The following is a 24,699-nucleotide window of genomic DNA, read 5'->3' as shown; positions in this document are numbered from 1 at the left end:
CAACATCCTGTCATGTGGGGGTTGAAAATGAATATTTTAGATTCCTTAACGGATGCATATGCAGTATACTTATGGCTATTAACTCCTTGAGCGCAAAGGTTTTCCCAATTTCTGTGCTTAAATGACAAAGGCAATTTTGGCATTTCTGCTCTCTATTGGTTTTACTATAATTATACATTCTCTTGGTAAGTATTTAAGATGAAAGCAAGCACAAAGACAACCAACATAGGACATACTGTTTTAATACAGGCTCAATCACCATAAGAACATACACTCACATTCAAAAATCTCAATCTGTATGAGGTATCAGTAAAACATGTAGTTCAAACTGTCAGAATAAAAATGCTTTACAAACAGCTCTGGTACCAAAACGAGTCTACCTCTGCTATTACCATACAGACAATAAAATAACGATAATGCCGGGTACAACACTCTCAAAACCTTACGCGTTTCGAAGTGCTGAGACTTCTTTGTCAGAGGTGAGTGTTCCTTAATTTCCCGGCATCTATTTAAACCGCTCCTGTTGGTTGCATGTCAGGAGGGTGTGTACCCAGCAAGTGTTCTGATTGGTGCAGCTTGCCATACCTATCTCTCTAGAATCTGAAAACACGGCAGTGGCAATTTCTTACACTCTATTCGACAGTTAATATAAAGCCCCCAATGAACAATTGTAATAATAATGCTCTTTAAACACTTACATACAAATCTACACTGTTATAAACTAAACCTATTTTATATAGATAGAAATATATACAGTATATATATATATATATTTCAAAAAAGAAAACTCTCACCTTAATGACAACTGCCAGGGTGCCAACAGTTAGATATAACAAGTGGAAGAAGGCACTCTCTGGTCTTTTCAAGTGTATTTTATTGAAAAAAGTGTGACGTTTCGGGGGGACACTCCCCTTACTCAGACTGATATCCATTAAAAACATTTTTGGCATACTTATATTACTAAACTCAAAATTTTTGTATACATATAAAAACAATATAATATGCATAATATGTCCTTGTTAAGACCTGCAGGGATCATGGTGTTAAAAAAATGGACCCAACAAGTTTCTCTCTGTCTTAATTTTTAGAAAAAAATTAAGACAGAGAGAAACTTATTGGATCCATTTTTTTGAGTGTTGTACCCAACATTATCATTATTTTATTGTCTGCATGTTAATAGAAGACATGGGGGCCCATTAATCAAGCAGCTAAAGACTGCTGCTCCATAACCTGTCTGCCTGCTCTGAGCAGGCGGACAGACATCGCCGCAATTCAACCCAATCGAGTACGATCGGGTTGATTGACACCCACTGCTGGGGGCTGATTGGCCGTGAATCTGCAGAGGGCAGGGTTGCATCAGCAGCTCACAAGAGCTGCTGGTGCAATGCTGAATATAGAGAGAGTATTGCTCTCCGCATTCAGCAAGGTCTGTCAGACCTGATCCGCACTGTCAGATCAGGTCTGACAGACCTTTAATAAATAGGACCCGTGGACTCTTTTTGGTACCGGAGCCGTTTGTAAAGCATTTTTATTCTGACAGTTTGAACTACATGTTTTACTGATACCTCATACAGATTCAGGTTTTTTAATGTGAGTGTGTACACATACTGTATGTTCTTAGGGCGATTGCGCTTGTATTAAAACAGTACGCGCTATGTTGGGTTTTTTTTGTGCTTCCTTTCATCATAGACTTGACCACACGGTGGATCGGAGAGATGAATCCTCCCCTTCACAGCTGGAGGAGAGAGACCATTATTGAAAGAAGACACACCTCTATCTTGCAGCTGACACCGGGAAGGAGACTTATCTTAACACTACGCGGAACTTGCCTCATGTGATTGAGGTGAAGGAGTGTAAGTAAGCTCCCAACGGGAACGTTGTGGAATGAGGATTTATCAACTATTATAGACTTGCCTATTAGTTTTGGACTATATATACATTTGATCTCATTTGATCTTATTTGTTTTTATTTTTGTATTTTAATTTATTGGCATTTTTTTGCTTCTTCCATTTTTTTTTTCTTAAGGTGGACTTTGGGCCATATCTATATGTTCACATATTTATTATTATATTAGCGGCAGAGTGTTATACCAGTATCTGTCATATGTGATATTTTTGTTTAATTACATTATAATATATTATTTCCACAATTATAATTGTACTAATACCAGCATATGTACATACTTCATGCTATATAGACTTAAGTCTTTTAATACATACTTTGTCATTTGACATTACAGTATTACATCCGAAATATCACTATTATTTCTACAGTGGATGTAAATATTTATTATATTTACCTCAGGTCTGGTAGGATCACGCATTAGGACTATATTTATTAGTACACTTGATAAGTTGGACACTAATGATCTACCTATATAGTCAATTATATTTGATTTTATATATATCTTTTTCTCTTTTATATATTAGTATCTTGTGCTAGTATACTATCGTTTTAGCAGTACTACTACTACACACAACTGATTTCTAACTATTTACCGATGAGCATAAAATACATACGGTTCTTTTCCAGAGTGTTGCGCCATTAGAATAACTTCCCTTTACCCTTGCCCCTATTTACTAACATATATATATATATATATATATATATATATATATACACAGTATATATGGCAAATACAAGGTCTGAGCATATAAAAAGTGTGAGCTAAAAAAATGGAAACATTATATATATAATATATATATATACAGTATATATATATATATATATATATATATAGTGTTTCCATTTTTTTAGCTTGCGCTTTTTATATACTCAGACCTTGTATTTGATATATATATATAAACTGTATCTATATATATATATATGTATCAAACAAAGACCATAGAAAGCGCTGGTTGATAACAATGTGCTAATACCGCGTAGAATAATGCATAAGCTTCAAGATAGCCTCTTAATAAGAGCAAAGCTAGAAATAGGGTAAAGTCTCTCCTTAAAAATATGTACATATAAGTGATTATCCCAGAATGTATATTCTCATATATATGTGAGAAGATCCTCTTTGTTAATCCCCTTTAGCGGGTCCATTTACTTTATATTACCTCAATCAATATGAGATCTAATACTTACCTCATATCGATTGAGGTAATATAAAGTAAGTGGACCCCCAAAAGGGGATTAATGAAGAGGATCTTCTCACATATATATAAGAGAATATACATTCTGGGATAATCACTTATATGTACATATTTTTAACGGAGAGACTTTACCCTATTTCTGGCTTTGGTCTTATTAAGAGGCTATCTTGAAGCTTATGCATTATTCTACGCAGTATTAGCACATTGTTATCATCCAGCGCTTTCTATGGTCTTTGTTTGTTATATTATTGTGAAAAGAGTTACCTGAGGAGTATCTCTTTGCTTTTAGAATCATCTGCAGGTTGTGTATACTAGTGCAATAAGATTTCCTACCGATCTAGGGATTGTTCTTATAAATGTATATATTCTTTTTCAGAATTAGGTATATTTAGGGAAACTTTACACACTGTGAGAACCCCTCTACTATCTGATATCTGGAGCGCTTAGAGATCTTGGGGTTTTTTGGCTAGTCCAGGAATCCTACTTGTATATATATATATATATATATATATATGTGTGTGTGTATATATGTATATACATGTATTTACATGTGTTTAAATATATATATATATATATATATATATATATATATATATATATATATATACAGTATATATATATATATATATATATATATATATATATATATATATATACAGTATATATATATATATATATATATATATACACAGACATACATACACATATTTAGACATACCATATATGATATGCAAATTAGATATCATCTGACAGTTTTTCCATGATTGTGTTTAGTAAAAGTAAACATTTGTATGTCTTACCAAGCTGTCTTTTGCCCCAGAAATAAGTCTAATTTAGCTGCAATTTAAACTTGTTTTCTGTATTAACTATTAGTACAAAACAATTAGATATCAGGATTAACAGCTGAGAAGGACAGGAGAACACAACCCCTAAGGACTGGCAGTAATGAGCATGTGATCACTGGATCATGCAACAACAATAGCTTACTTGTGGGTTCTACAACAATAGGCTATATCTCAGCTGCTTCACCAGTAAAAAATATGGGCTTGCCACTGCTGGCAAGAACCACTTCATTGCAGACCTTTAAGCAGCTGATGTACAGTGTATGAAATTTCTCCTTGGGGACAATAGCTGCAGACAGTGCTATACCGTGCATGGCAAATTTTCTTAAGAAGTTAAATATAGAAGCAATCACATATTTTCTAAATATATCCAGTGACACGGGGCCAGCTTTTTGTAATGCTGCAGATACACTCTGTGTTTTCCTATCATCTTACTTTTAGACATTTTAGATGGAATTAGTTAATCCATTAACATTACCCAGTACCAGATATCTTACTCTACCATAGTAGGCCAATATAAAAAAATAAAACTAATAGAGAGACACAAGACAGAACTGCAAGTGTCAGCATTGTAACAAGCATGATGTCACAATAATATATAATATTTTGTCACAGCCATTTGATGGAAGGAGGTTAAAGAAATAATTGTACTTTGTCTTACTCTGTAATATTTCTCAAATAAATATTAATATTAGTTTAAGTTTAGAGAGTTTCTTTTCAAAATGACGTTAGCGGTCCACAATGTTGAAAAACACAGGAATAAAATGAAGTCCAGATATCAGGTATTACAGGCAGGAGACAGATCAGACCAGATCTCACAAATAGGTTATATTGTATAAAGCACAAACTAAATATAGCAAATGAGTTGGAGTAGATAATCCAAACAGCAGGCTTGAAGGAAGTAAAAAAACTCAATACCAAGCAAAGTAGATAGGAGGAAGGAGCCTTAAGTAGGTGTTAGCTAATGAATGTTCACACCTCTTAAAGGTATATATGACAGAGCTCCACCCCTAAGGAACCACTCCGTGGTTGAAGGCCGAGGTCTTTCAGGATGTCTCCTGTGAAAGATGGAAACCAACCTGGGAGCAGACAAATTAACAGCAGGTTCCCATAAGTCATCTTTACTAGGGTAACCTTTACAATGTATGAGACATTGTAAACGCCCAGATATCTTTCTGGAATCCAAAATTAAGTCCACCTCCTACCCTATATCAGGGACAATTGGAAGAGTAGATGCTCATGCTGGTTGGAAATCACAAAGAGCTTTATATGGTTTAAGTAAAGCGACATGAAAAGTTGCATGAATTTTACAATTTAGCTGGGAGATCTAAGGTGACAGCGTTTTCATTCATTATCCTTTTAATGGGAAAAGGTCCAATATAACATTTATTGAACTCCCTACATGGTACCGTTAATCTTAAATTTTTCTGTAGAAAGCCACACAAGATCGCCAACTGAATTTTTTTTCTTTTTACCTTTTTTGAGCTTCTTTAATGTTGTCAGATACAAGGGTGAAAGTTTTGGACATAGTATTTGTGAGAGCACTACTGGACAGTTGCTCTTAATATCTGGACTAACGGTAGAAGTGAAGACCAATTATCTTGATGTTGTGAAGTGTAACACCTTATATACTCTTCCAGCCAATCATTTGTTCTCTGTTTGTCCATTTGTCTGTGGGTAAAAAGCAGTGGACAATCTTTGGTCAAATTTTAAAGTTAAACACAACTGTTTCCAAACTTTAGAAGCTAATTGGCTCCCTCTGTCTGTAGTTATTGTTCTAGGTAAACCATGCAGTCGTATTATATTGTGGAGAAGCAAAGTCACAGTTTCCATACTGGTGGACAATTTATGGTAAGGCACAAAGTGAGACATTTTTCAAAAAATAGGTCTACCACTACCATAATAGTGTTGTTACCATCTGAAATAGGAAGATCAACAATAAAATCTAAGGCTATCTCTTTACAAGGTCTTGTAGGGATGTGTAGAGATAAGAGGAACCCTGCAGGTTTTTTCCATTCTGTTTTACAAGTGGTTCAAATTTCACATGTTTCTATGTGTTTAATTGCATCTTTATATATGTTAGACCACCAATATGCTCTTTTAATTAGGTCTACTGTCTTATTAATACCAGGATGCCCGGCTAGTTGTGACTCATGTAAAGTTTTAAATATTAAACTTCTTAGAGTAGGAGGAACATATAATTTCTTTAAATGGTATAATATACCATCCTGATCCATTTGTAGGTTGTACTTAGTCTCTTAAATGATTGGAAAGAAGGAGTAAGAGTACCTATAATGTGGTCTGGTGGTATGAGAGGTCCTATTGCAGGTGGTGTATTAGGTTTACGTGGAAGTCTAGATAAAATATCAGCTTTTAATTTTTTTTTTGCAGGTCTGTAGGTCACTATGTAATGAAATCTTGAGAAAAAAAGGCTCCATCGTACTTATCTGAATGTAAGAGTACGGTTGGTCTTTAAATACTGTAAGTTTCGATGGTCTGTATAAATTATTATTGGCTCAAGAGTACCTTTGAGTAAATGTTGCTAATGATCCAGAGCACTTTTATTGGCAAAAGTTCCTTCTCCCCTACGTGGTAATTTAGTTCAGAGGGGTTCAAACTCTTGAATAATAAGCTATTGGTTGTAATATTCTTGTAGAAGGTGTTTTTTGAGAAAGTATGGCTCCGATAGCGTAGACCGACGCATCAATCTCTAGAGTATACTGTAGTTGAGGGTTTGGATAAATGAGTATAGGTGCTAATGTGAAGGCTTTTTTAAAGAAAAGAAATGTATCCTCAGCAGATTTACTCCATTTAAACGGTACATCTGATTTAATGAGATTTGTTAAAGGTTTTGCTATCTTAGAAAAATCTTTTATACATTTTCTATAAAAATTAGCAAAGCCTAAAAATCTTTGGACTTGTTTTTTTATTATGAGGTTTTGGCTAATCAAGTATGGCTTGAATTTTTGAAGTTTCCATGTGAATACCGTTGGTGTGATATGATATCCAAGAAATGTAATTTCAGATGCATGAAAAATACATTTCTCTAATTTAACATATAGATGGTATGCTTATAATCGAGAAAGAACTGATCTTACATGTTTAATGTGATCTGTTAAATTATCTGAAAAAATGAGTATATCATCCAGATATTTAACTATGTAAGTGTCAAGTAAGTCACAAAAAATATAATTAATAAACCTTTGAAAGGTCGCAGGGGCATTACATAGCCCGAATGGCATCACTGTATATTCATACAGTCCATAACGTGTACGAAAAGCAGTGAGCCATTCATCTCCTGTTCGTATATGAATAAGATTATATGCATCTCTAAAATCCAATTTAGTGTATATAGTAGAACCATGCAAACGTTCTATCATTTCAGGTATCAATTGTAGAGGATAACGATCTTTAATAGTTCTTTATTCAATTTGTGATAATCTACAATAGGACGTAAAGTTTGATCTTTTCTAGTCACGAAGAACATACCTGCACCAGCAGGGGAGGTTGATGGACGAATGAATCCCTTTCTTAGATTTTCATTAATATATTCTTTAAGTGTTTCCAGCTCTTGTTTAGACATAGGAATATCTGATCCCGGGATTAAGTCTATAGGGCAATCGTATTCTCTATATGGAGGTAAACACTCCGATTCTTTTTTGTCAAACACTTGAGAAAATTCTGTTTAATATTCCCGGCATCTGGTTTTCAGAAACAGTTAATATTAAATGAGAAGAAAAACAAGTTGAATTACAGTATAAAGAGTTAAATTTTATTTTATTCTCTTTCCATTTAATCTGTGGCTGATGTAACCGTAGTCAGTGTAATCCCAGTACCATGGGAAAAATGGAAGAATGAATAATATCAAAATATATATATTTTCTTGATGGTTATTTTGCATAGTGATAATAATAGAATTGTTTGATGTCTGGCGTGGTCGGAGCGGCTGTGAGAAGCGGGCATCAGCTGAGCGGCAGCAGAGTGTGACGTAGGAGCAGCCAAAAACAGTCTCAACATGTAGCATAACTGGAGCGGCTGTGAGAGGAGCGCAGCAGCTGAGCGACTGCAGGGAGTGACAATAGTGGTTCCACAATGTTGAAAAACATAGGAATAAAATGAAGTCCAAATATCAGGTATTACAGGCAGGAGACAGCTCAGACCAGATCTCACAAATAGGTTATATTGTATAAAGCACAAACTAAATATAGCAAATGAGTTGGAGTAGATAATCCACACAGCAGGCTTGAAGGAAGTAAACAAACTCAATACCAAGCAAAGTATATAGGAGAAAGGAGCCTTAAGTAGGTGTTAGCTAATGAATGTTCACACCTCTTAAAGGTATATATGACAGACTCATTTGAAACGCATAGCCCAAATGGAAGCAGAGTGTTTTCAGTGCAAATAAACTGATCAATACTTTTTTTTTAAATAAGACAGATGTTAAAAAACAATTTCTTTTGTTTCCTTTAGCTATGCTCTTCTCTAGAGGGTCTCATACTGCGGGGAAGTTCTTTGTTACAAATGGTGTGGAAGCCAAATATAATGACGCAAAATCAACTTGCTCCAGTGCTGGAGGGCAACTGGCTTCACCACGGAATTCAGAAGAAAACCAAGCTGTGTTATCGATAGTTTTGCTTTATAAAAAGTCACCATTCCTTGGTATTAATGATAGAGAAACAGAAGGCAGCTTTAGATACCCAAGTGGTGAAGTAATTAGTTACACTAACTGGAATACTGGGGAACCTAACAACGAAAAAAGTGTGGAACATTGCGTTGAAATGTGTAAAAATGGAAAGTGGAATGATCAGAATTGTGATGGAACACGTCTGGTCATATGTGAATTTTCCTAATAATTATGTTATAAAGTTGCAATAAAACAGGAAGTAACTGATTATTTTTACATAATCTATAAACAAGCTAACAATTATTCCAACTGCACTAAATGAGATACATTCCTTAGGCTGCTAACTCCTGGTATATATTATATTGAAATACTTTAACATTTTTACACTGGAATTAAATGGGTTTTCATACAGCAGCAGTTTTCTGTCACTATTATTTGTTATGAAAGCCTCATATTTTTTAGAAGAGCTCAGAATGCTTTGCAAATGTGCCAAAAAGGCAACAATATCAAACTCTAGTTATATCTAAAGAATTGGTGCCAACTACTCCTCAAAACCAGAGGCTGGAAGACATCATTTTATAGTATTTCTGCACACTAAGGCCCTGATATTCAAAACCTCTCTGCTCTGGTGAAATATTCTAAAATTATCCTCTAGTACTGCAGATCCCTAGTGAAATTTTAAAAAGTCGGATTTTGCTTTACTTCTCCAATATTAACCCTAATATTCCCTGCATTTCTGTATGTGGAGGAGAGACAAGCCCAGTGCAGTATAGTACTGCATAACATGACAGTTCTGCTGCATTTACACTTTGTGCTTTCTATTTTGTATCACTTTACACTTCAGGTTAAATGTCTTTACATTTAAACTTTGAACTTTCTATTTTATATTTTATTTTGTGTACAGCGGTATATTTAGTGATTTTACAAATTCTGAGCAGACTTCACAGAGGCAGAACTCACTGAATTTTCTAAGAAAAGGGGAGGAACCTGGAAATCACAGAGAGACCAGAGATACCATTGACTCTACTCTATTGCAGTCCACATGGGGGGGGGGGAGCAGTTCAGCACAAAAGCAGCGGTCAACAAAAGGATGAAGCTTTAAAGTGATCTTCTAGTAAGGAGAGTGTTGCGGATTCAAATTCAGGGTCAATGCCATTATTGCAAGTCTGCTGCTCCTGTTGCTTGATTTTCTTTAAAGCAGTCCTCACAAAACTTCTCTACCTGGATAACCAAGTGTGTGGGGGTGTTAGCAGATTTCTGTTAGGCCACCACCTCAATCCCAGATTTATGTTAGGCTGCTGACCAGTCTTAAAAAGCCAAAATACACAATCACCTTAATATTGGTATCAAACAATTCAGAAGGCTATCTCTTATTCATGTAGTAACAGTTTAGACATAGAAGATTCTCTAATTCTTCAGATAATCAGTGCCTTATCTGGATTATGCTTGGAGTTACTAGTTTTTGCATCCAAACATGGACGCTGCCCGGACACGCCCCCAACATAATAACACATTTCTATATAAATCTATATAAACTTATATCTATAGATCTATAAACTTATATCTATAGATCTATTCATATAGATATATAGGTATAGATATATATTTTACATTAACATTATTACATAAATATATATATATACACAGAAATATATAGTTAAAGGATTACTTTCTGTTATAATTTTTAAGCTAAACAACTAACATATTAAAGTTGATAAACATTAATTAAAACCTACTGACCTATATTTTCTCCAAAACGAAGTTTCATAACGTTCTAAAAGTTATATCTTTTATTCGCCGATGATGTCACGTTATCCTGCCCACTATTTTCAGCACTGCATGTTCAAAATACTTAAACCAATAACTTTGTGTTTAAAGCGCCATTTTGAAACCTAGGTATTGTAAACGGATTCGTACAGAGCAAAGGATACCCACGGAGTGGGTTTGGAAAACAATTAAATTTGCAGACAAGATTTCTGATATACGGTAGAGATATGTTAATGAAATGCTATTGATAAAAAGCGTATTTGGGGTAGTTAGTTAGTAACAGGCATAGAAAATATTTACTTACAGTGGCCCTTTAACAATAAAAGAAAAGAAAATAGGAATTTAAAATATCCATCACACGATTTCACGCTTTAGGTCTAATGTGGTGTCTTGTTAGTGCACATGCAGAATTAGTTATCTTAAAGCACATTTTAAAAATATTAAATACTGAAAAACATATTAATAATAAATCATTATTATATATACTGTAAAAATATGTATAAATGTATATGTTTTTTTTGCTATATTTTAGTACATCTATATTATTTACATTAATTATTCATTTTTTTTCAATATTTTATAAATACATAATGCACCTTAAGATAACTCATGTAAAGTTAGCACACAGGAAGAATTAGTGTACTCCTGTGGGGTTTGCACACATAAGTCTGATTGGGTTTATGTCCCTTAAACAACAGGAATGTCTAAACTATTTATAAAAGCTCAAAAACCCACAAAACAAATGTTATTACACATAAACTTACCGCGCATTAAGAATTAGTGTATTTCTGTCGGGTTTGCGCACATAAGTCTGACAGGAGTACACTAAGGGGCCCATTTATCGAGCTCAGTATGTTGCTTGAGGGCCCCTGTTTCTGGCGAGTCTTCACAAAGACCGCTGCTCCATAACTCTGTCCACTTGCTCTGAGCAGGCGGACAGTAATCGCAACAATTCAACCCGATCGAATACGATCGGGTTGATTGACACCCCCTGCTGGCGGCCAATTGGCCGCGAGTCTGCAGGGGGCGGCGTTGTACCAGCAGCTCTTGTGAGCTGCTGGTGCAATGGTAAATGCGGAGAGCGTATTGCTCTCTGCATTTAGCGAGGTCCTGCGGACCTGATACGCACTGTCGGATCAGGTCCGCAAGACCTTTGTTAATAGGGGCCTAATTCTTCATGTGCGCTAATTTTATGTTTTTTTTAAAAGGTCTTGGCATGTATAAAGTCCCTCCCATTTAATTATTTTCTAGTGACGTCAAGCATAATAATTTGTTGGTTAATGTGCAACTAAAACAATAAACAACCCTTTTTTTCTTTATAACTAAAAATATTTTTAAATATGATATAGGGATCGTTAATATTTAGTTTCTATAGCTATAGAGACATAGTTTTGCTTCTTTGTAGATAAAAATACATTCAAAATTGAAGATTATTATTCACAAAATTAAATTTGAATCTTTTTCTTGATCAACACTTACTTGTATTTTGCTAAAATTATTATCCCAATTCAATGGGTTTTCTTATTATTTTCTCAAATATTTTTTGTGAATTTTTTTAAATACAGAGAGTATGGCCTATAGTTATCAACGTGTCTACTTACCTGCCTTCACCGGCCCAATACGCCCGCCTAAGCTCGCCTACCATCGCCGCTGCGGACCTGAAAAATCTCGCCAAAGTTATCAATAAATCTGTCAAAAAGCTGCGCACCAAGTACGAGGCGATAAGCAGTGGACTGTGATAGTTATCACTCATCCGATCTCGCTGCTCTTCTGCTTTTTGACAGCTTTATTGACAAGCTGTCACTAAGCACCCACACTAACTACACTGTTCTACCCCCTATACCGGGGGCCCGGAGCCCCCCGCAACTAAATAAAGTTAGTAACCCCTAAACCGCAGCTCCCGGACACTGCCGCAGCTATAATAAATGTATTAACCCCTAAACCGCCGCTCCCGGACACCGCTGAAACTATAATAAATGTATTAACCCCTAAACCGCCGCTCCCAGAGCCCACCGCCACCTACATTATACCTAGTAAACCCTATCCATCCCCCCATACCTATAATAAATGTATTAACCCCTATCCTGCCGATCCCTTACCATGCCGCAACTAAATAAAATGTTTAACCCCTAAACCGCCACTCCCGGACCCCGCCGCCACCTATATTAAACGTATTAACCCCTAATCTGCCCCCCCTACACCGTCGCCACCTATAATACATTTATTAACCCCTATCCTATTAATTATTAAATGAATTATTCCTATTTAAAACTAAATACTTACCTTTAAAATAAACCCTAATATAGCTACAATATAAATAATAATTTTATTGTAGCTATCTTAGGATTTATTTTTATTTTACAGGCAAATTTCAATATATTTTAACTATTTAATAGCTACCTAGTTAAAATAAAGAGAAATTAACCTGTAAAATAAAAACTAACCTAAGTTACAATTACACCTAACACTACACTATACTTAAATAAATTATTCCTATTTAAAACTAAATACTTACCTGTAAAATAAACCCTAAGATAGCTACAATGTAATTAATAATTACATTGTAGCTATTTCAGGATTTATATTTATTTTACAGGTCACTTTGCATTTATTTTAGATAGAATAGTTATTAAATAGTTATTAACTTTTTCATAACTACCTAGCTAAAAGAAATACAAAATTACCTGTAAAATAAATCCTAACCTAAGTTACAATTAAACCTAACACTACACTATCATTGAATTAATAAAATAAATTACCTACAAATAACTACAATTAAATACAATTAAATAAACTAACTAAAGTACAAAAAATAAAAAAGCTAAGTTACAAAAAATAAAAAAAATAAGTTACAAACATTTCAAAAATATTACAACAATTTTAAGTTACTTACACCTAATCTAAGCCCCCTAATAAAATAACAAAGCTCCCCAAAATAAAAAAATGCCCTACCCTATTCTACATTAAAAAGTTACCAGCTCTATTACCTTACCAGCCCTTAAAAGGGCCTTTTGCGGGGCATGCCCCAAAGAAAACAGCTCTTTTGCCTGTAAAATAAAAATACAACCCCCCCAACATTAAAACCCACCACCCACATACCCCTACTCTAACCCAAACCCCCCTTAAATAAACATAAGACTACCCCCCTGAAGATCATCCTACCTTTAGCCGTCTTCAGCCAGCCGACCACCGATGGAACCGAAGAGGAGATCCGGAGCGGCAGAAGTCATCATCCAAGGGGAGCTAAAGAATTCTTCCATCCGATTGAAGTCATCATCCAGGCGGCGTCTTCAATCTTCATCCATCCGGAGCGGAGCCATCTTCAGACGAGCCTACGTGGAGCCATCTTCTTCCACCGACGACTGAACGACGAATGACGGTTCCTTTAGGTGACGTCATCCAAGATGGCGTCCCTCAAATTCTGATTGGCTGATAGGATTCTATCAGCCAATCGGAATTAAGGTAGGAAAAATCCGATTGGCTGATCCAATCAGCCAATCAGATTGAAGTTCAATCCGATTGGCTGATCCAATCAGCCAATCAGATTGAGCTTGCATTCTATTGGCTTTCCCGATCATTCCGAATAGGAATCAATGGGATGTCGGGCAGCAGCGAACATGAGCTTTCGCTATGGTAAGACTCCCATTGATTCCTATGGGATCTGCCGCCTCCAGGGCGGCGGTTTTAAAACCAGGTACGCTGGTCCGGAAAAGTGCCGAGCATACCTGCTAGTTTTTTGATAACTAGCAAAAGTAGTCAGATTGTGCCGAACTTGTGTGCGGAACATCTGGAGTGACGTAAGAATCGATCTGTGTCGGACTGAGTCCGGCAGATCAAAGCTTACATCACAAAATTCTACTTTTGCCGGTGTAAAGGGCTTGATAACTTAGGCGAATCAGCCTCGCCACAAATACGCTGCGGAATTCCAGCGTATTTGAGGTTGACGGCTTGATAACTAGAGGCCATAGTATGCTAAAACAATTTTCCCAATTCAATTAGTTTTCTTAATTTTTTTAAGATTAATTTAATATGCAGTAAGTCTGATATACAATAGTACTTTGATTTTACTGGATAAAAACATGAATTGCAGTTTACATCTCCCAAGACCACAAATCCTTGCAAACTTCTGATAACTATATTATAAATATGTCAACTCACGTTAAAGAGACATGAAACCCAATTTTTTTCTTTTATGGTTCAGATAGAGAATACAGTTTTAAATAAGTTTTAAATTTACTTCTATTATAACATTTGCTTTATTCTTTTGTTATTCTTTGTTGAAGAGATATCTAGATAGGTAGCGTGCACAAGTCTGGAGCACTACATGACAGGAAATAGTGCTGCCCTCTAGTGCTCTTGCTAATGTATGAAATGGTTTCAAAACTGTTGCCATATACTGTAGTACTGCAGACACATGCACGCTCCTGAACTTACCTTCCTGATTTTCAATAAAGGATAGCAAGAAAATAAAAAATTGTTTAAAATTGTAGGCTCTATGTGAATCATGAAATAAATAAATTGGGTTTTATTTCCCTTTGACAACAAGAGGGCTATCTAACATATTTATAGAAGCTCAAAAACCCACTAAACAAATGTTTTTACACAGTGCAATCTTATTTCTACTCATGTTCTCTCTACTGACCTTGGTTCAAAGTTCATTAAGATATTATCAAGTAATCGATATTCTCCCATATAAAAGGGACCAAGTTCGGAATCGTCCCTTTTTGGTGTAATCTGCTCAATTACCTATTGAAGAGCTAACCCTGTGACAAACACAGTTACTGCCAGGAAACCAACTAAAATCAGCCAATAAAAAGTAAGTACGATGTGCTCTCAGATATCCCAAAGACTGTGTATTTTTATGTTGCTTAGATACAAACCAGCACTGGCTGGGGAACAGACCTGATGGGGTTTTTATATTGTTTTTAGATATGATTCAGTACTTATGGACTGTTACAGTCATAGCAGCATTCCTGTTGGGGTTTGTTTCCCATGGTCAGTCAGAAACCTGCTCTGTTGTACAAGGACTTCCTGGTCTCAATGGTAGGGATGGTAGAGATGGATTCAAAGGGGAACCAGGTGAGTCAATACAGGGGCTGAATCATTTAATGTTACTTAAAAAATGGCATCTATGTATGTTCCACACTGGGAAATATGAACCAACATGAAACAAATTGTTTTTCATAGATATTCAGATAGATAGATGATAGATAGATAGATAGATAGATAGTAGCGCTGCGGAATCTGTTGGTGCTCTACAAATAACTGATAATAATAATAATAATAGATAGATAGATAGATAGATAGATAGATAGATAGATAGATAAATAGATAGATAGATTATATATAGATAGATAGATATAGATAGATGATGGATAGATAGATTGATTGATTGATAGAACATTTTAAAAAAATATAAAATTGCTTTGAATCATGGGAAACAAAATAAATCTATTCAGAAATGTGGTATCTTAAACTGATAAATTAATGTATTTTAGATAGATAGATGATGGATAGATAGATAGATAGATAGATAGATAGATAGATAGATAGATAGATTGATAGAATATTTTAAAATATATATATCATTGCTTTGAATCATGGGAAACAAAATAAATCTATTCAGAAATGTGGTAACTTAAACTGATAAATTAGAGTATTTTAGATAGATAGATAGATAGATAGATAGATAGATAGATTGATAGATAGATAGATAGATAGATAGATGATAGATGATAGATAGATAGATAGATAGATAGATAGATAGATAGATAGATAGATGATAGATAATGATCCTTAATTTAAATCATTAGTCAATAGTCAATCACAATTACATTTTTAATGTAAAAAAAATACTTTAATAATTTTCTTTTTTTTTACTAATATCAATATGATTTTACTCAAAGGGTTAAATAAGTAAGACTATTATGCACCTCTCTGTCTGTCTAGGTTTGTGGCTTCTGTATTACAAACATTGTTTTCTGTAAATGCCATCAATAGGACCAACATGCTTTATAATTATAGGTCCAGCTGGAGCAGCAGGGGTAAGAGGTATTGCTGGGCCTCCTGGAAAACAAGGGCCAAAAGGAGAAAGAGGAAATGATGGTACCCCAGGTAATTCTATCCATTGTGTAATGTCACATTATTATTGTTATTATTACTATTACATAAACATATATATATAGTGATACAAAAATGACAAATATTAATAAATAAACTAAATATGAATAAAACAAACCACTTTATTCTTCCATAACAATTAGGAAAAAATGGCACTCCAGGACCTCTGGGCCAAAAGGGGGAAAAGGGTGACAGTGCAGTGTCAGGTAAGTATTTATTATGTATATACAGATAACATTATTAAGAAACATTATTGAGATAAAGGAAATTAGTAATGTTTATTTACAGAATATTTAAAGGGACAGTATACACTCATTTTCATATAACTGCATGTAATAGACACTACTATAAAGAATAAGATGCACAGATACTGATATAAAAATCCAGTATAAAACTGTTTAAAAACTTACTTAGAAGCTGTCAGTTTGGCTCTGTTGAAAAGGCAGCTGGAAAGCCCACTGCAAGTGGCAAATAAGACACTCCCCCCTCCCCATTCTTTTGCATATGAAAAGACCCTTTACACAAACAGGAGCAAGCTGGAGAAGGTAGCTGACAGTATTCACATAAAACTTTGGGGCTTGGTTAGGAGTCTGAAAATTAGAGCAATGTTATTTAAAAATAAGCAAAACTATACATTTATTTAAAAAAAAAAAACTTTATGGGCTATATAAATAGATCATCTACAAAACATTTATGCAAAGAAAAAATGAGTGTATAATGTCCCTTTAATATACACCCTGCTCAAATGAAAACAGATACATTCAGTAGTGAATTTGTTTTTACATAAGTTACCTTCTTGTAAAATTCCCTTATTATTAGCAAACGATCAAACTATGGGGTCGATCAAAATCCTTTAGAAAAGCATCTAATGGTTGCAACATAAAATGTAGCTTTTTGTAGATAAATTAATTGATACATGTTTCCAAAGGATTGTGATTGACCCCCATGTTGGTTATATTAACACAAACATTTCATTAAAATTATGTACTTTTAATATTTCAAACATACCAAATGTGCCAAAAAAAGTAATAATTAAAATGTGTCTCATTAAGTTTTCTTTTAGTGTAATTTAGAAATGTTCTTAAAATAGCAGCCAATATCTTATCAAGGATTTGTATTTATTCAATTATATATTAAACCTTATCTAATGATTATCAACAGAAAAACACCATTTAACTCTATGGGATATTTTTAAACAAATAATTTCATTGTTTGTTTTTAAAAGGATTTTGATTGACCCTTTGATTCATTACACAGTGCACATCCCAGTCCCTTCATTTATTTGTTTCAATTGAAAAGAAAAAAAGTGAGTTCAGACCTACAAAAAATCTACATTCCATATTTAAATGTAACTATTTCTTATAAATACATTGTTATGTTTGGTTGTTTTGTGTTCACTACGATATTTTTCAGGTGAATAAAAATAAAATTATATTTTAGAGAAATTATATTTTTATGTTGTTTGTTACAGAATGTTCAGTGTTTGCCCAGCTAACAAATCCTGATGAATACACTTTGCCAAAATTCCTTAGAGTAAACTTATCAATTGCTGGGCGGACATGTCTTCCCGACATTGCTAAATGCAGACAGCATACGTTGTCAGAATTTAACATTTGCACAACCATTTCTTGGTCATTCACAGCCGCTATTAGGGGGTGTCAATAACCCCGATCGGATTGGATCAGGATCATTGCAGTCCACTACCTAAAAGGTGGAGGACAAGTTAAGGAGCAGCGGTCTTACAGCGGACCTGAAACTTTACGGGTAGAAAACAGCTTCCGCTGCTTAATAAATCTACCCCATGATGTATTTCTATTTCTTTTCAATATGAGAAAATTCTAAGCTTTATCATTTTAAGTATTTAAAAATGTATGCCATGCACAAAATTTGTAATAAACCTATCAATGTCTTGACTATTTAACATTGTAGCATTGGAAGCGCTTAAACGACAAGTAACATCTATTTCTGGACAGCTGAACAGTATGCAACAAAGCCTGTTAGCTCAGAAAAAAGGTTAGTGTACTGAATTATTCTATTCTTTTTTTATAGTTATAGTTTTGTATTATTGTATTTGGAAAACATTTTTGATAGGCAGAATAAAGTAACGTACCCTGTGGTATATAAAGTCCAAACTTTAGTTTAGACAATTAGAAATGACGCATGCCAGATAGCCTCAGATAACTGAGAGAAAGGAGGAGAATGAGAACAGGTAACAGTGGAAACAAAATAAATCACAATTCATTAGACATAATTACTATTTAAAACCCTACACAAATAGTATGTTTTATTTAGGTTATAAATGATTGAGCCTTTTCAGTTTTGCTTTACAAACATAAAACAGGATATTCTTGTAAAATGGTTCTACATCTGCTCTGTCATAATATATAAGACAATAATAAAGGAGTGTTATATTTTTGTAGATTGCAAACAGTTACTGTAGAATGTTACTTGCTAGATTATCTTTAATTTACCTATTTGTCACAGTTCATTCAGAGATATATACCTCACACCAGTGATGGCCAAATTCCTGTCACGTGGGGGCTGAAAATGAATATTTTAGATTCCTTAAGAGATGCATATATACTTATGGCTATTAACTCCTTGAGCACAAAAGTTTTCACAATTTCTGTGATTAAATGACAAAGGCAATTTTGGCATTGGTGTTTTATATTGGTTTTACTATAATTGTATGCTCTCTTGGTAAGTACATATTATATAACGTCTTTAACAGACAAAAAGGCTTTACTTGTGGTGCCCTATATGGTTACAAAGTATAACAATAAATATGAATGAAATAGTACAATGGTGAAAATGAAAAACAAAACATTTTTACAAAAACTAATGTAACAAAAGAAAATACATAAAAATGTATTAATTATTTTGTCCTGATTTTGGGAATACCTCATATGTCTAGGTTTCCAAGTAATATAGTGCAAATAGAGGCCAAGGGGCCTATTTATGAAAGACCTGTTGGACATGATCTGACAATGCGGATCATGTCCGACAGACCTCGCTGAATACGGAGAGCAATACGCTCTCCGCATTCAGCATTGCACCAGCAGCTCTTGTGAACTGCTGGTGCCACGCTGCCCCCTGCAGATTTGCAGCCAATCGGCCGCTAGCAGGGGGGGTGTCAATCAACCTGATCGTATTTGATCGGGTTATATTGCGGCAATGTCAGTCCGCCTCCTCAGAGCAGGCGGACAGGTTATGGAGCAGCGGTCTTTAGATGTTGATGTACAGGGTACATAATTTGTCCTTAGGTATAATAGCTGCAGTGCTGTACCGTGCATGGCAATTGTCCTTAAGGGGTTAAATATAGAAGAAATCACATATTGTCTGAAGATATCCGATGACACAGGGCCAGATTTAGGTAATGGTGCAGTTACACTCTGACTGTTTGTTTCCTCTCATCTTACTTTTAGACATCTTCTTAGATGGATGTAGTTAAACCACTAACATTACCCAATATAAAGAATAAAACTAATAGAGAGACACAAGACAAAACTGCAAGTGTCAGCATTTTCACAAGCATGATGTCTCAGTTGAGTGCATCGCTCTATTTATATTTTTGTATGCAAATTACTCTTAGGTCTCGCTAAGAGTAAAAAGCGGAAACCAGATGTGGACTCCTTGCACACATGAGGCCCAAAGGAGGTTGAAACGTATGTCTGGGGTTTGTTGTTTTCTCTTGTTCAGAGAAGAATTGCCTGGTATTTTTGTGCTAGATAGTCATTGGGCAGGGTCAGACTGATATGATACAGGATATTTCTTCTCTTTTAAAGACATAGTGTGCCAAAAGAAACAGCACCCTGAGTGGCACTGGCCTTGTGAACAAGCACAGACATTTTTCTAGCTTATGTTCTGCCTCAGTTGAGTGTGTCTCTCTATTTTTTGTTTGTCACAATAATATGCAATATTCTGTCACAGGGTGGTTAAAGAAATAATTGTATACTTTGTGATGGGGCTTAACTGACTCATTCTAGAAACTCATATCCCAATGGAAGCAGAGCATTTTAAGTGCAAATAAACATCAATATCTATTTTAAATAAGTCAGATGTTAACAACCAATTTCTTTTGTTTCCTTTAGCTATGCTCTTTTCTAGAGGGTCGAGGACTGCTGGGAAGTTCTTTGTTACAAATGGTGTGGAAGCCAAATATAATGACGCAAAATCAACTTGTTCCAGTGCTGGAGGGCAACTGGCTTCACCACGGAATGTAGAAGAAAACCAAGCGGTGTTATCGATAGTTTTGCTTTACAACAAGGCACCATTCCTTGGTATTAATGACATACAAACAGAAGGCAGCTTTAGATACCCAAGTGGTGAAGTAATTAGTTACAATAACTGGAATACTAGGGAACCTAACAACGATAGTGATGAAGATTGTGTTGAAATGTTTACAAGTGGAAAATGGAATGATAAGAATTGTGAAGAAAGACGTCTGATTATATGTGAATTTTCCTAATAGTTATGTTGTAAAGTTGCAATAAACAGGAAGTGACTGATTATTTTTACATAATCCATAAACAATTATTCTAACTGCCCTAAATGAGCTACATTCCTTAGGCTGCTAACTCATGGTATATATTATACTAAAATACTATAAAAGTATACTATACATTTTTTTGTGCTAGCCGGGTTGTGCCGGTATTACAAGTTAAAAAAAAAAAAGCTTATTTTACTCAAGTGCTAACCCCACTAGCGAAAAAAAATCCTAACTTAAATTATTGCGTGCGGGTGCATGTATTCCCCATAGAAATCAATGGAGACCAAAAAGTGAAAAAAATCTCTAACACCCGACTATTGCACAAACCCGATCACAATTCCGCAGTCCCCAAAGAAGTCAATGGAGAAAAATAAATTGTTAGAAAAAAAACTAACACCCATCATGCAAACAACATAGTATATTGGCATTAGCAAATAGAAAATATTTACAGTAAATACATATTTAAAACCTTTATTGAATATAAATATTACATACATTTTTTTCATGTTTTCATCTACTTAAAGGCAAAGGGCTCTATTGCACTTATATATGTCAATATATATGTGTACATATATTTATGTCTTTAAATGTGACTGTAAATATATATACTGTATATAAATACATCAATACATGTGTACACATATATAGACATATATATATATATATATATATATATATATATATATATATACATACAAGTACACCTTTAGCAATGTATCTGTATGTATCTCAATGTTCATTTGTAGATTTTTTATGCTCTTCTCTAGAGGGTCTCGTACTGTGGGGAAGTTTTTTGTTACAAATGGTGTGGAAGTCAAATATAATGACGCAAAATCAACTTGCTCCAGTGCTGGAGGGCAACTGGCTTCACCACGGAATTCAGAAGAAAACCAAGCGGTGTTATCGATAGTTTTGCTTTATAAAAAGTCACCATTCCTTGGTATTAATGATAGGAAAACTGAAGGCAGCTTTAGATACCCAAGTGGTGAAGTAATTAGTTACACTAACTGGAATCCTGGGGAACCTAACAACGAAAAAAGTGTGGAAGATTGTGCTGAAATGTGTAAAAATGGAAAGTGGAATGATCAGAATTGTGATGGAACACATCTGGTCATATGTGAATTTTCCTAATAATTATGTTATAAAGTTGCAATAAAACAGGAAGTAACTGATTATTTTTACATAATCTATAAATAAGCTAACAATTATTCCAACTGCACTAAATGAGATACATTCCTTAGGCTGCTAACTCCTGGTATATATTACACACAAAGTTCGTAAGAACTGCACGTTGTAATTAAGCCACTGACTTACTAAGTATACAAACCGGTTTTGCATATACAATAATAAAATGGCGTATTGCTTTTGTCTTTTGACAAGTAAAGTGAAGTAATAACTTGCCAAATAGATCTTATAGTCAGTGAGAAGTAACAGACCAATGTGTTAGGCTGAGAGGATAAGGCCGTGCTGTCGGCAAATGGTGGCAGTAATAAAGTTCAATCTTGCAATGGTTCTTAGTAAGAACTACAGATATGTAAGTAAAACAGGTATAATCTAACCGCTGTTGCCGCACTCCGTCACGCCCCTCAGGCTGTCCCAATACCAGGTATGGATTCACTCCTCCGGCATCCAAACGTACGGTTAAATAGACAAATAGAGTTACCTGTATTGAAACTGATCACAGCCGCAGGCCTTAGTGCAGGTAAAAAAACATCTTTATTTAGGTAGATTCAACATTCACAGGGTGAAACAGACTCAGGGGTACATTGAGCACAAACGTCCGACGCGTTTCCTGCCCGGAGGCACTTCGTCAGGGACTTCAGGGTCCCTGACGAAGTGCCTCCGGGCAGGAAATGCGTCGGACGTTTGTGCTCAATGTACCCCTGAGTCTGTTTCACCCTGTGAATGTTGAATCTACCTAAATAAAGATGTTTTTTTACCTGCACTAAGGCCTGCGGCTGTGATCAGTTTCAATACAGGTAACTCTATTTGTCCTGGTATATATTATATTGAAATACTTTAACATTTTTACACTGGAATTAAATGGGTTTTCATACAGCAGCAATGTTTTCTGTCAATATTATTTGTTATGAAAGCCTCATATTTTTTAGAAGAGCTCAGAATGCTTTTCAAATGTGCCAAAAAGGCAACAATATCAAACTCTAGTTATATCTAAAGAATTGGTGCCAATTACCCCTCAAAACCAGAGGCTGGAAGACATCATTTTATAGTATTTCTGCACACTAAGGCCCTGATATTCAAAACGTCTCTGCTCTGGTGAAATATTCTAAAATGATCCTCTAGTACTGCAGATCCCTAGTAAAATTTTAAAAAGTCGGATTTTGCTTTACTTCTCCAATATTAACCCTAATATTCCCTGCATTTCTGTATGTGGAGGAGAGACAAGCCCAGTGCAGTATAGTACTGCATAACATGACAGTTCTGCTGCATTTACACGTTGTGCTTTCTATTTTGTATCACTTTACACTTCAGGTTAAATGTCTTTACATTTAAACTTTGAACTTTCTATTTTATATTTTATTTTGTGTACAGCCGTATATTTAGTGATTTTACAAATTCTGAGCAGACTTCACAGAGGCAGAACTCACTGAATTTTCTAAGAAAAGGGGAGGAACCTGGAAATCACAGAGAGACCAGAGATACCATTGACTCTACTCTATTGCAGTCCACATGGGGGGGGGGGGCAGTTCAGCACAAAAGCAGCGGTCAACAAAAGGATGAAGTTTCGTAAAGTGATCTTCTAGTAAGGAGAGTGTTGTGGATTCAAATTCAGGGTCAATGCCTTTATTGCAAGTCTGCTGCTCCTGTTTCTTGATTTTCTTTAAAGCAGTCCTCACAAAACTGCTCTACCTGGATAACCAAGTGTTAGGGGGTGTTAGCAGATTTCTGTTAGGCCACCACCTCAATCCCAGATTTATGTTAGGCTGCTGACCAGTCTTAAAAAAACAAAATACACAATCACCTTAATATTGGTATCAAACAGAAGGCTATCTCTTATTCATGTAGTAACAGTTTAGACATAGAAGATTCTCTAATTCTTCAGATAATCAGTGCCGTATCTGGATTATGTTTGGAGTTACAAGTTTTTGCATCCGAACATGGACGCTGCCCGGACACGCCCCCAACATTATAGCACATTTCTATATAAATCTATATATACTTATATCTATAGATCTATTTATATAGATATATAGGTGTATATATATATATATTTTACATTAACATTATTACATAAATATATATATACAGAAATATATAGTTAACAATAAAAGAAAAGAAAATAGGAATTTAAAATATCCATCACATGATTTCACGCTTTAGGTCTAATGTGGTGTCTTGTTAGTGCACATGCAGAATTAGTTATCTTAAATCACATTTTAAAAATATTAAATACTGAAAAAAATATTAATAATGAATCATTATTATATATACTGTAAAAAATATGTATAAATGTATATATTTGTTTTGCTATATTTTAGTACATCTATATTATTTACATTAATTATTCATTTTTTTTCAATATTTTACAAATACATAATGCACCTTAAGATAACTCATGTAAAGTTAGCACACAGGAAGAATTAGTGTACTCCTGTGGGGTTTGCACACATAAGTCTGATTGGGTTTATGTCCCTTAAACAACAGGAATGTCTAAACTATTTATAAAAGCTCAAAAACCCACAAAACAAATGTTATTACACATAAACTTACCGCGCATTAAGAATTAGTGTATTTCT

General features: G+C 34.7%; 1 protein-coding gene across 3 annotated transcripts in view; it reads left to right on the top strand.

The window, feature by feature from the left end:
• The window catches only part of LOC128639867 (pulmonary surfactant-associated protein D), an 80,820-nt gene that overhangs the window by 44,887 nt on the left and 11,234 nt on the right, over positions 1–24,699 (top strand). For 2 of the 3 annotated variants that reach the window (XM_053692085.1, XM_053692083.1), the window contains 5 exons: positions 15,262–15,411; positions 16,357–16,446; positions 16,596–16,658; positions 18,382–18,465; positions 20,544–20,963. In XM_053692085.1, coding sequence (XP_053548060.1) covers positions 15,262–15,411; positions 16,357–16,446; positions 16,596–16,658; positions 18,382–18,465; positions 20,544–20,920 — 764 coding nt within the window. In that variant the 3' untranslated portion in view covers positions 20,921–20,963. Of the gene's footprint in view, positions 1–15,261; positions 15,412–16,356; positions 16,447–16,595; positions 16,659–18,381; positions 18,466–20,543; positions 20,964–24,699 lie in introns of those variants that run through there. The other variant, XM_053692086.1, reaches the window with a different exon arrangement.

The sequence above is a fragment of the Bombina bombina genome, chromosome 9, assembly GCF_027579735.1.
Source record: "Bombina bombina isolate aBomBom1 chromosome 9, aBomBom1.pri, whole genome shotgun sequence".
Taxonomy (NCBI): Eukaryota; Metazoa; Chordata; class Amphibia; order Anura; family Bombinatoridae; genus Bombina; species Bombina bombina.
The sequence above is the reverse complement of the archived record's forward strand: the minus strand, read 5'-3'. Positions and strand labels throughout refer to the sequence as shown.